Genomic DNA, 12,500 nt, shown 5'->3' with positions numbered 1-12,500 from the left:
GATGTTTGAGGAGGATTTCTTCTGACACTGAGAGCAGCTGGAGATGAAGAAGCTCTCGTCTGCTGCCACGTTGCGTCTGTGTTTTCAAACATAAGAGCTCTGCAGAGCGACGGCTGATCGTTTCAAGACTTTAATAGAAAACATCTTAAATCACGAACAGCTGCTCTAATAGTGTTCAAGCTGGAGACCCCTCAGAGGTAATCATGCAGGAGGTGAAGTGAGGAGAGAACGAGGAGGTGTGCAGGTTTGAAGGAGAAAGTCTTCTTATCTTTGTTTGAAGAACACTTTGGGGATCACAGGTGAGATCACCTGCTGCCCTGAGCATAATTACATAATTAGCATGAAATAAAACCTCCTCCATTCAGAGTGGATTTCTCTTTATTTGTGTCTCTCTCTCTTTGTTTTTATCCGTTCAGCTCGTGTGTGTGAGTCTGAGCTCCCTCTCCTCTTCCTACGCTCGCCCCCAGCTGGGAACATGAGCACACCACTTCTTATTCAGAACTCATTCATGAATTTATAATAGAACTTTTTGGAACATTTCTCCCCTCTGCAATACCTGCCTCTTTTTGATTTGATGTAAGTGGAGAGTCTGGGGAAAGAAAGTTCTGCATGTGAACTTCAGGAGGAAATCTGAACTGGTGTGAAACTCTCAAACATTCACATGATGATGAAGGTTTTCAGAGTGTGACACACACACACACACACACACTGTGACACACACACTGTGACACACACACACTGTGACACACACACACACACACACACTGTGACACACACACTGTGACACACACACACACACACACACACACACTGTGACACACACACTGTGACACACACACACTGTGACACACACACACACACACACACACACACTGTGACACACACACACTGTGACACACACACACACACACTGTGACACACACACTGTGACACACACACACACACACTGTGACACACACACACTGTGACACACACACACACACACTGTGACACACACACTGTGACACAGACACACACACACTGTGACACACACACTGTGACACACACACAGTGACACACACACACACACACTGTGACACACACACTGTGACACACACACACACTGTGACACACACACACACACACTGTGACACACACACACTGTGACACACACACACACACACTGTGACACACACACTGTGACACACACACACTGTGACACACACACACACACACACACACACACACACACACTGTGACACACACACTGTGACACACACACAGTGACACACACACACACACACTGTGACACACACACTGTGACACACACACACACTGTGACACACACACACACACACACTGTGACACACACACTGTGACACACACATACACTGTGACACACACACTGTGACACACACACACACACTGTGACACACACACACACACACACTGTGACACACACACACACACACTGTGACACACACACAGTGACACACACACACTGTGACACACACACACACACACACTGTGACACACACAGTGACACACACACACACACACACACACTGTGACACACACACTGTGACACACACACAGTGACACACACACACACACACACACACACTGTGACACACACACACACAGTGACACACACACACACACACACACTGTGACACACACACACACAGTGACACACACACACACACACACACTCTAAGACCCCCCCCCCCGTGGTCACGCCCCTCTGGTGTTGATCTGGTGTACTGCAGTAAGAGATGAGGCAGAAACATGTTTTTCTTTTCCTTTAATTCATTTGATCCATTAAAGGATTTACAAAGCCGACTATTTAAATGCTGTTTGTCTTAAACCAAAACGATGAAACCATCATGAACACAGCTGCACATAGCCCCGCCCCCGCAGCACGCCGCGTGCACGGTAGCACCCAGAGAGTCAGTGAAGAGGCAACATTTCACATCAGAAGAGTTCAGAAAGAAATCCATGCAATATTCAGCCGTCACACTTCCTGTTTCACATTTTGGCACCGTCCTTCAGATGAGGTCCGAGGGAGCGCCATGAGGTCGCTCGCAGGTCGTTTTGCGAGGAAATAAGGATGTTACATTTCCTGAAACAAAAAAACTGGATCCCAACAGTTTGGTCACTTGAGCCCCTTTCACACACGCTTTGACCTCCTGAAGATTTCACAACATTTACCCAGATGTGACTTCCTGTCCGCGTCCTGCTGACAACAAGACGCCAGAGGAGACGAGTGTAAAATGACCTTGATGATGTCAGAGTGAAACCTACAGGATGTTTGAACTCGTTCAGCAGCTGCTTCATCCTCGCTGCAGAGCTCCCCCTGCTGTCAGGCGGGAGAACTGCGGCTGTGAGGAAGACGTCTGAAACGTCCAGGAGGGCGTGTGTGAACGAGGCGACGCTTCATGTAAACCTTCACTTTGTTTTTAAAAAGACTCCCATCAGATCAAGAACATCGTGACTTAGAAATGTTGGACTGAAATATCTTACAAGCTGTCAGCGCCGCACGCCACGGAGCGGTCAGCGCTGTGCATCAAACAGTACTCATAAGGACGATATTCAGAACGATCAGAACAATTCATCGTAAAAATCATCAAACGCTATTCAACTACCATGAAGAGGAAACGTTTCCTCCAAACGAACAGAACGAGAGGCGAGGCTGCGAGGCGACGGTGTGACATCACACTGCTCCCACAGAAGTTGGCACGGTAACATACTGTACACTGTAAACAGAGGGGGGGGGGGGGGGGGGGCTGTCCAAAAGGAGAAACATGCAGGCCTCTGCTTTGGCTTTAAGGTCAAAGGCCACACCATTCACTGCCCGCAAAACTAACGAGGAGGAAGGACGTCTCCTCACTAAACTTTAAATGAAGCATTTGCTTTATGTGCAGGCTCCGCCTCCTTATCAGGCATGCTGTTTGACTCCGCCCCCTTATCAGGCGTGTTGTTTGCACAAAGTGAAATCATTAAAATGTGAGCTCCTCTTGTCTGGTCGGAGTCGGCGCTGCAGCACTAAATGGAGCTGAGCTTTCAGCTGTTCACTGGAAGAATAAGACGAAATGAAAGTTGTAAAAGGTCAAAGGGCGAGTTTGTGTTTCCTGAGGCGTGTTAAGATCTAGAATCTGAATCTGTCGTCTCATGAAGCTGTTCTCTAAAAACGAAGCAATAACAAACCTATTTAACAAGACATGACACGCTCACTCTGGGTTGCCAGTTTGGTAGCAGACTCCCCCCAAAACAAACCGTCAGCCACGGGGCAGACCGGGCGACAGAGAGTCCGCCTGGCCAAACTCAACGCCTACGACCAGTCGCTTCAGGTGAAGACAGGTAAACGCCATGCTGTGCGGGCGGCTCATCAGAGGATGCTGCAGAAGAACTTCTTCTCCCTGAATGGGTTCTCGGAGGCGGGGACGGGCATGATGAGTGGGTCATCCCGTATATGGGCGTCGCAGTACGCCATCAGGTCTGCGGCGGCTTTGGAAACCTGAAACACAGAAGAAGAGACGATCAGAGACGAGAGAACAACAGACACACACAGCTGATACAACACTTCACCATGTTCCTCTAACATGTGTCTCTAGTCCGTCTACAAACCCCCCAATGATGAGAAAAGTCCATCCTCTCTCTCTTCTGCCTGCTCCACTTTTCAGAAAATGTGTGCTCAAACAGGCCGTTTGGAGATTTTCCCTTCATGACATCACAAAGGGCAGTAGCCCCTCCCCCAGATGGGTGACACTCCCACAGCTAGGTGTTTGTTCTGCCCTCTGAGTCTGCCTTCTCACCGTAAACAATAGGACATGGAGCCAGAAAGACAGAGTACCCAGAGAGGGGGCGTGGTCAGACACAGCTCATTTACATATTTAAAGGTACAGACACAGAAACAGCCTGTTCTGAGCAGGGCTGAAATAGAGGGGTTTATAGACATGATCAAATACAGGATCAGAGTGGATTTAGAACAAGAAACTTCACACACATGTTTTGAGGAGCTCTGAGACTTATTTAAACTGAAGAAGAGGAGGAGGAGAGAGGAGGAGAGGAGAGGAGGAGAGAGGAGGAGGAGAGAGGAAGAGAGGAGAGGAGAGGAGGAGGAGAGGAGGAGAGAGGAGGAGAGGAGAGGAGAGGAGAGGAGGAGAGAGGAGAGGAGAGGAGGAGAGAGGAGGAGGAGGAGAGAGCTGCAGCCAGAGAGAGAGAGAGAGAGGTGGGGGGTGCAGAGAGAGAGAGAGAGAGAAATGGGGGGGTGCAGAGAGAGAGAGAGAGATGGGGGGGTGCAGAGAGAGAGAGAGCCCCACTGGACAGATTGTGGTACTGCACCGTGTGTGTGTGTGTGTGTGTGTGTGTGTGTGTGTGTGTGTGTGTGTGTGTGTGTGTGTGTGTGTGTGTGTGTGTGTGTGTGTGTGACTGACTGTAATTACACTGCAGCCCCCTGATGGAAGGATAGTCCTTCTCATTAGCACAGATCACATTCCTTTAGCTGATTGAGCAATTAATGAGAAAGTGGTGATCCCTCAATCACAGCACAAACGACACCCCCCCTCTCTGCCCCCCTCTCTCTCTCTCTCTCTCTCTCTCTCTGCACCCCCCCCCCCCCCTCTCTCTTCATCAAAAGTTCATCTTTACAGAATTCAGTCCCTTAATATTCCCTCTCAGTGTCCTCATAAATATTCAGAATTCAAAGCAGACCAATGACTCCACATCTTTGGAGCTTCCAATGAAATGATTTGATTTAAGCCGAGTCAGTTTCTTTCATGAAGACATTCATCAAACATTCATCAACTCTAGTGGACACTGGAGGAACTGCAGCTGTAAAGTTAGACATTTTAACATAGAGCTCTATGAGGACTGACTCACTGCAGGAGACAGACTCTAGTGGACACTGGAGGAACTGCAGCTGTAAAGTTAGACATTTTAACATAGAGCTCTATGAGGACTGACTCACTGCAGGAGACAGACTCTAGATTTTTTTATGTCAGCTCATGTTTCAGGGTTGATGTTGACTTCCTGCAGTAGTTAAAAGACGATTTATTTAAAGTCACTCTGATCACATGAAGTAAACGTTCTCTGCAGGCTCCATGATGGTGACTGGACACGTTCACCAGACGTTTAATCAGACACGAGCACAGACTGTTTAGCTTTGATAGCTTAGCATTTACTAAACCCTAATCTCTTCTCCAAATATGGCCACTCCTGGTGACAACAACATGGCGTCCTACAGACTAAACGTGAAGCTTCAGAGAGACAGTTCTTCCATAAAAAGATCATTCTACGTTTAAGAATTTAGAAAGTATGTTTAGTAACAGAGAAACAAATAGAAAGAGGTAGAAGAAGAACACGTGTACCTTTATCCTGTCCATGCAGGCCTCCATCTTCAGCTGCTCCACAGCTTTCCTGGCCTGGGAGATGCTGGCCGTGCTGTTGTTGGCGATCCCGTCCTTCATGGTGCTGCTGTGACACAAAGGGGGACACATGGAGTCAGTGAACATCACATCCACAAAGCAGCCGCAGCCGCAGCCGCCCCCGCCCCCGCCCCCCCCCCCCCCCCCCACACACACACACACACCCCCCAGCTGTGTCTCTGCATCAACCTTTTCATTTAAAGGACCCATTTTGTTCAGTTGATTGTGTTTTTACAGCAGCTCCATTTTATCTGCACAAAGAGCAGCAGGTTGGCTCTCCTCTTCCTGCACCATTCTTTTCTTTTAGTCTCTTATTCTCCATAACACGCTGGAGGGGGGGGGGGGGGTACAGAGACCTCTGAGGCTGCTAAGTGCTTGGCTCAGGGACATGTGGGGGGGGGGGGGGGGGGGGTCTGTGTGGCTTCATTATATTATTTCTCTGAGGATTCCAACCTGCTCCTCTCTCTCCATCTCAATTTTCTCCACACCAGCCTCTCTCTCTCTCTCTGCAATGACTGAATACCAGCTCTCACATCAGGCCTCTTGACCCCCCCCCCCCCCCCCCCCCCACTCACTCACTCCTGACATGTCCCACAGATGTGTTTTATAACAATGTGCATGAAAACATGAAGGTGGTAGCTGCTCCATCACATCCCTGAGATTTGTTTCATTTTAATCCGTCGCAGCAAATCAGAACGAAACGGTTTAGTAAAGTGAATATTCTGTGAAAGACTGATGTAAACGGAAAACCAGTTTCAGGACCCCCCCCAACCCCCCTTCATGGCCAATTTACAGCCTTTAATCGTAGGAAGCTATCAGGCCTGTTTCTCCCCTCACACGGCTGCGGTTCTCTGTATTTCTCTGAATGTAAAGCAGCTGATGGTTGTCTGTGTCTCTTCTCTCTACAGGGATGAAACAGTGGACAAACACATCGTGCGAGCTGCGGCCCTGCTCCGAGCAGCAAACACACAGCAGCAAACACACGAGCAGAAACACGAGCAGAAACACGGACGGAATGAATGAAATGAAGAAATCTGCGACGCTTCGCTGCAAAGCTCGAAAACAATCAGCAGATGAATGATTCTCCTTCAGACGCAGACCTACCTCAAATGTGCCAAAGCTTTTCCAATTTGGAGAATCCGGGTTGACTCCACCCAACACACACACACACACAGGCACTCGCGCGCGCGCGCGCACACACACACACACACGCACGCACGCACGCACGCACACACACACACACACACACACGCGCGCGCGCGCTCACAAAAACAGGCTCTGTCAAATATGAAACGAAAATAGGAAATCCCAGCCTCGTCTCGGTGCGGACTGAACCCGGAGCAGGTGAATCCCGGAGCTCTGCTGTCCTCTCGGAGAGATTCGTGTGTATTCCTCGCAGGAAGCTGAGATCCAGGCGGGGAGGTCTCGGTGAGCACCACGGCTGGACTTGGAGAGATGTTACGCATGCAGCAGGGGGGAAACCTCAGAGTGACGATCAGATACGAGCTGCAGCAGCATCGAGCCGGGGTTGTTTCCTACCGTGCACACCGTCCCTAAACGCACCGGGACAGCCTATCAGTCAAGTGATTTTATTTGTTTTATCACTACAGATGAGATTTACAGGTTTCCCGCATTTCATCATTTTCACGTCAGCTGTGACCCCCCCCCCCCCCCCCTCCAAACTAAATGATCCGTGAAAACGTCTCTTCAAAATCATCATCCCACCTTTTTAAATCATCTTAAACACTACAGCATCATGTTTTCTTTTTTTCTGTAGATGCCCATGAACGCAACTTCCTCTAAGAAAAAAATGACACAAACAAGTAGAAGTTTTAATATTCCTTCAAATATTTATATATATATATATTTATAATAGTCATCACATGGTTTGTTCTTGGACACACACACACACACACACACACACACACACACACACACACACACACACACACACACACACACACACACACACACACACACACACACACACACACACACACAGGAAACACAACAGGACCTTCAGAGCCTCCGTCTCTCCAGAAATGAAGATTCAAAGAAACAAAAAGAAATAAAAGTTCATTCATCATCAGAATCAAAACGTTTCCTTCAGCTCGTCTTCTCTAAGGTTTGATTTCTCATAAAAAGGAGGAAAACGTTCAGACAATGTTCAGTGACACATGGTGTCCAGCAGGGCGGAGACAACACAACACAAAGGGACTAAAGGAATTAAGTCATGAGAGGAGACTAAAGACTTCCCTTTTTGTAAACAAGTGTGAAAAGTTAAGACGATGTTACTGAAGCTGAAACATCCTGCTGCCTAACATCCTCTCGTGTCATTGGTCAAATCTAAACTTCAGTTCATGTTCAGAATCAGCTGATTAAAAAAAAGTGCTTCCACTGCGGAGCGACAACGTGCCGGATGTGAGGAGGGAATGTAAAGAAGATCCAGCGACAGGAACAAGAAGGTTTAAACCATCAGTGGAGTGTTGATACCAAAACACACACCCTCAGCAGGGACCAATCACAGCTCTCAGATCAGCAGGGACCAATCACAGCTCTCCGTTCAGCAGGTTACGACGAGCAGCTTCTCCAGAGTTAAAGGAACATGTTTTCTAACATCTGGAGCACCTTGAACGTAACATCAGGGGAAGTAGCTCCGCCTCTTCACCGATTTAAAACACACGAGCACGCTGGTCGTCATGATGACATCATTCTGGTAAACATTTCATCTCGTGTTTATTCAGGAGTCAGAAACTTTTAGTGCATTTGTTTGGTGGAAAGTTGAAGAGAGAAAAACGAGTCAGCGGTCTAATAAATAAAAGAACATCAAAACTTCAGAATGTAAAGGGATGGCTTGAAGCAGACGATCCTGAGGAGCAGGAGAGAGAGAGACACTCGCTCAGACACTCCCTCTGACACTCCCTCTGACACTCGCTCGGACACTCCCTCTGACACTCCCTCTGACACTCGCTCAGACACTCCCTCTGACACTCGCTCGGACACTCCCTCTGACACTCCCTCAGACACTCGCTCAGACACTCCCTCTGACACTCCCTCAGACACTCGCTCTGACACTCGCTCTAACACTCCCTCTAACACTCCCTCTGACACTCCCTCTGACACTCGCTCAGACACTCCCTCTGACACTCCCTCTGACACTCGCTCGGACACTCCCTCTGACACTCCCTCTAACACTCCCTCTGACACTCCCTCTGACACTCGCTCAGACACTCCCTCTGACACTCCCTCTGACACTCGCTCGGACACTCCCTCTGACACTCCCTCTGACACTCGCTCAGACACTCCCTCTGACACTCGCTCGGACACTCCCTCTGACACTCCCTCAGACACTCGCTCAGACACTCGCTCTAACACTCCCTCTAACACTCCCTCTGACACTCGCTCTGACACTCGCTCTGACACTCGCTCTAACACTCCCTCTAACACTCGCTCTGACACTCGCTCTAACACTCCCTCTAACACTCCCTCAGACACTCGCTCTGACACTCGCTCTAACACTCCCTCAGACACTCGCTCTGACACTCGCTCTAACACTCCCTCAGACACTCGCTCAGACACTCGCTCTGACACTCCCTCTGACACTCCCTCTGACACTCGCTCTAACACTCCCTCAGACACTCGCTCTAACACTCCCTCAGACACTCGCTCTAACACTCCCTCAGACACTCGCTCTGACACTCGCTCTAACACTCCCTCAGACACTCGCTCAGACACTCGCTCTGACACTCCCTCAGACACTCGCTCTGACACTCGCTCTAACACTCCCTCTAACACTCCCTCTGACACTCCCTCTGACACTCGCTCTGACACTCGCTCTGACACTCGCTCTAACACTCCCTCTAACACTCGCTCTGACACTCGCTCTAACACTCCCTCTAACACTCCCTCAGACACTCGCTCTGACACTCGCTCTGACACTCGCTCTAACACTCCCTCTAACACTCCCTCAGACACTCGCTCTAACACTCGCTCTGACACTCGCTCTAACACTCCCTCAGACACTCCCTCTGACACTCGTTCTGACACTCCCTCAGACACTCGCTCTGACACTCCCTCAGACACTCGCTCTGACACTCCCTCAGACACTCGCTCTGACACTCCCTCTGACACTCCCTCAGACACTCGCTCTGACACTCCCTCAGACACTCGCTCTGACACTCCCTCAGACACTCGCTCTAACACTCCCTCAGACACTCGCTCTGACGCTCCCTCAGACACTCGCTCTGACACTCGCTCTGACACTCCCTCAGACACTCCCTCAGACACTCGCTCAGACACTCGCTCTGACACTCCCTCAGACACTCCCTCAGACACTCCCTCTGACACTCCCTCAGACACTCGCTCTGACACTCCCTCAGACACTCGCTCTAACACTCCCTCAGACACTCGCTCTGACACTCCCTCAGACACTCGCTCTAACACTCCCTCAGACACTCGCTCTGACACTCCCTCAGACACTCGCTCTAACACTCCCTCAGACACTCGCTCTGACGCTCCCTCAGACACTCGCTCTAACACTCCCTCAGACACTCCTTCAGACACTCGCTCTGACACTCCCTCAGACACTCCCTCTGACACTCCCTCTGACACTCCCTCTGACACTCGCTCTGACACTCGCTCTGACACTCGCTCTAACACTCCCTCAGACACTCGCTATAACACTCCCTCAGACACTCCCTCAGACACTCGCTCAGACACTCGCTCTGACACTCCCTCAGACACTCGCTCTGACACTCCCTCTGACACTCCCTCAGACACTCGCTCTGACACTCCCTCAGACACTCGCTCTAACACTCCCTCAGACACTCGCTCTAACACTCCCTCAGACACTCGCTCTGACACTCCCTCAGACACTCGCTCTGACACTCCCTCAGACACTCGCTCTGACACTCCCTCAGACACTCGCTCTAACACTCCCTCAGACACTCCCTCAGACACTCGCTCTGACACTCCCTCAGACACTCCCTCTGACACTCCCTCTGACACTCCCTCTGACACTCGCTCTGACACTCGCTCTGACACTCGCTCTAACACTCCCTCAGACACTCGCTCTAACACTCCCTCAGACACTCCCTCAGACACTCGCTCTGACACTCCCTCAGACACTCCCTCAGACACTCGCTCTGACACTCGCTCTGACACTCGCTCTGACACTCCCTCAGACACTCGCTCTGACACTCCCTCAGACACTCGCTCTGACACTCCCTCAGACACTCGCTCTGACACTCCCTCAGACACTCGCTCTGACACTCCCTCTGACACTCGCTCTAACACTCCCTCAGACACTCCCTCAGACACTCGCTCTGACACTCCCTCAGACACTCCCTCAGACACTCGCTCTGACACTCGCTCTGACACTCGCTCTGACACTCCCTCAGACACTCGCTCTGACACTCCCTCAGACACTCGCTCTGACACTCCCTCAGACACTCGCTCTGACACTCCCTCAGACACTCGCTCTGACACTCGCTCTGACACTCGCTCTGACACTCCCTCAGACACTCGCTCTGACACTCCCTCAGACACTCGCTCTGACACTCCCTCAGACACTCGCTCTGACACTCCCTCAGACACTCGCTCTGACACTCCCTCAGACACTCGCTCTGACACTCCCTCTGACACTCCCTCGGAAACTCGCTCTGACACTCGCTCTGACACTCGCTCGGACAATCCCTCGGAAACTTGCTCAGACACTCGCTTGGACACTCGTTCAGTGAAGTGCTGCAGACTCTTCACTGTTTATAAATATAGATTTATCTTCGTCGTCTCACGATGCTCAGAGTGTTTGTGGTCGAGCGAGCTCAGCCAGGGGGGTCAAAGTTTAAAGTCTGGAAGGTTCAGGGAGGGGGGGGAGCATGCTGATTCCTCCCTGTGGGTGCAGGAGGAAGGGGAGGGGGGGGGGGGGGGTCAGCCTGCAGCGTAGCTGCTCAGGAAGGAGTAGAACATGGGCAGCTTCATTCTCTGCTGGTCCCGCCGACACCACGCCATCACCGTGCCCTCGCTGTTGGCCGTGTAGAGGTGGTGACCATCACACGAGTACGTCAGGCTGAAGAGGAGGAAGAGGAAGAGGAAAAGGTCAGCACAGAATGAAAACACAACAGGAAGTGGTGGTCTTCGCTCTGATTGGTTACCTGATGATGGGTTTGCTCGACTTGGAGAAGGTGATCTCTCTCACTGGTTTCAGATCCCAGGTGCTCCACAACCTGGGGGGGGGGAGCTCATTAGGTCATTAGTGGACGTGTCAGAGGTCAGAGGTCGTTAGTGGACGTGTCAGGGGTCAGTGGCCGTTAGTGGACGTGTCAGGGGTCAGTGGCCGTTAGTGGACGTGTCAGAGGTCGTTAGTGGACGTGTCAGGGGTCAGTGGTGGACGTGTCAGAGGTCAGAGGTCGTTAGTTGACGTGTCAGAGGTCAGTGGCCGTTAGTGGACGTGTCAGGCGTCATAAGTCGTTAGTGGACGTGTCAGAGGTCGTTAGTGGACGTGTCAGAGGTTGTTAGTGGACATGTCAGAGGTCAGTGGCCGTTAGTGGACGTGTCAGGGGTCATAGGTCGTTAGTGGACGTGTCAGAGGTTGTTAGTGGACATGTCAGAGGTCAGTGGCCGTTAGTGGACGTGTCAGGGGTCATAGGTCGTTAGTGGACGTGTCAGGGGTCATAGGTCGTTAGTGGACGTGTCAGAGGTCGTTAGTGGACGTGTCAGAGGTTGTTAGTGGACATGTCAGAGGTCAGTGGCCGTTAGTGGACGTGTCAGGGGTCATAGGTCGTTAGTGGACGTGTCAGGGGTCATAGGTCGTTAGTTGACGTGTCAGAGGTCAGTGGCCGTTAGTGGACGTGTCAGGCCTCATAAGTCGTTAGTGGACGTGTCAGGCCTCATAGGTCGTTAGTGGACGTGTCAGAGGTTGTTAGTGGACGTGTCAGAGGTTGTTAGTGGACATGTCAGAGGTTGTTAGTGGACGTGTCAGAGGTCGTTAGTGGACGTGTCAGGGGTCGTTAGTGGACGTGTCAGGGGTCATAGGTCGTTAGTGGACATGTCAGAGGTTGTTAGTGGACGTGTCAGAGGTCATAGGTCGTTAGTGGA

General features: G+C 50.9%; 3 protein-coding genes across 4 annotated transcripts in view; all 3 read right to left on the bottom strand.

Annotated features, from left to right (window-relative positions):
• Positions 1-2,940: 2,940 nt before the first annotated feature.
• On the bottom strand, positions 2,941-7,045 carry LOC132975078 (uncharacterized). Of its 2 annotated transcripts, none has more exons than XM_061039375.1 (3): positions 6,510-7,045; positions 5,349-5,451; positions 2,941-3,496 (listed from the first exon to the last, which is right to left on the bottom strand). In XM_061039375.1, exons 1-3 carry the CDS (start codon positions 6,869-6,871, stop codon positions 3,368-3,370), a joined length of 594 nt encoding a protein of 197 aa, XP_060895358.1. In that variant the 5' UTR covers positions 6,872-7,045; the 3' UTR covers positions 2,941-3,367. The 2 variants fall into 2 exon arrangements, with proteins under 2 accessions (XP_060895358.1, XP_060895357.1); XM_061039374.1 differs by having other exon boundaries at positions 5,349-5,454; positions 6,510-7,042.
• A 3,295-nt stretch (positions 7,046-10,340) lies between these two features.
• Positions 10,341-11,152, bottom strand: LOC132976055 (proline-rich protein 9-like; the record flags this gene model as incomplete). Its single annotated transcript, XM_061040992.1, has 1 exon — positions 10,341-11,152. A coding segment is annotated over one exon (459 nt), but the record flags the coding sequence as incomplete, so codon positions are not given.
• The window catches only part of lyst (lysosomal trafficking regulator), an 85,219-nt gene continuing 83,755 nt past the window's right edge, over positions 11,037-12,500 (bottom strand). The window contains 2 exon segments of the mRNA XM_061039376.1: positions 11,037-11,472; positions 11,558-11,629. Of these exon segments, the coding sequence (XP_060895359.1) occupies positions 11,334-11,472; positions 11,558-11,629 (211 nt within the window). The 3' untranslated portion in view covers positions 11,037-11,333.

Source organism: Labrus mixtus, chromosome 6 (assembly GCF_963584025.1).
Source record: "Labrus mixtus chromosome 6, fLabMix1.1, whole genome shotgun sequence".
Lineage (NCBI taxonomy): Eukaryota > Metazoa > Chordata > Actinopteri > Labriformes > Labridae > Labrus > Labrus mixtus.
Note: the sequence above shows the minus strand (reverse complement) of the source record. Positions and strands in the feature narration are given on the sequence as shown.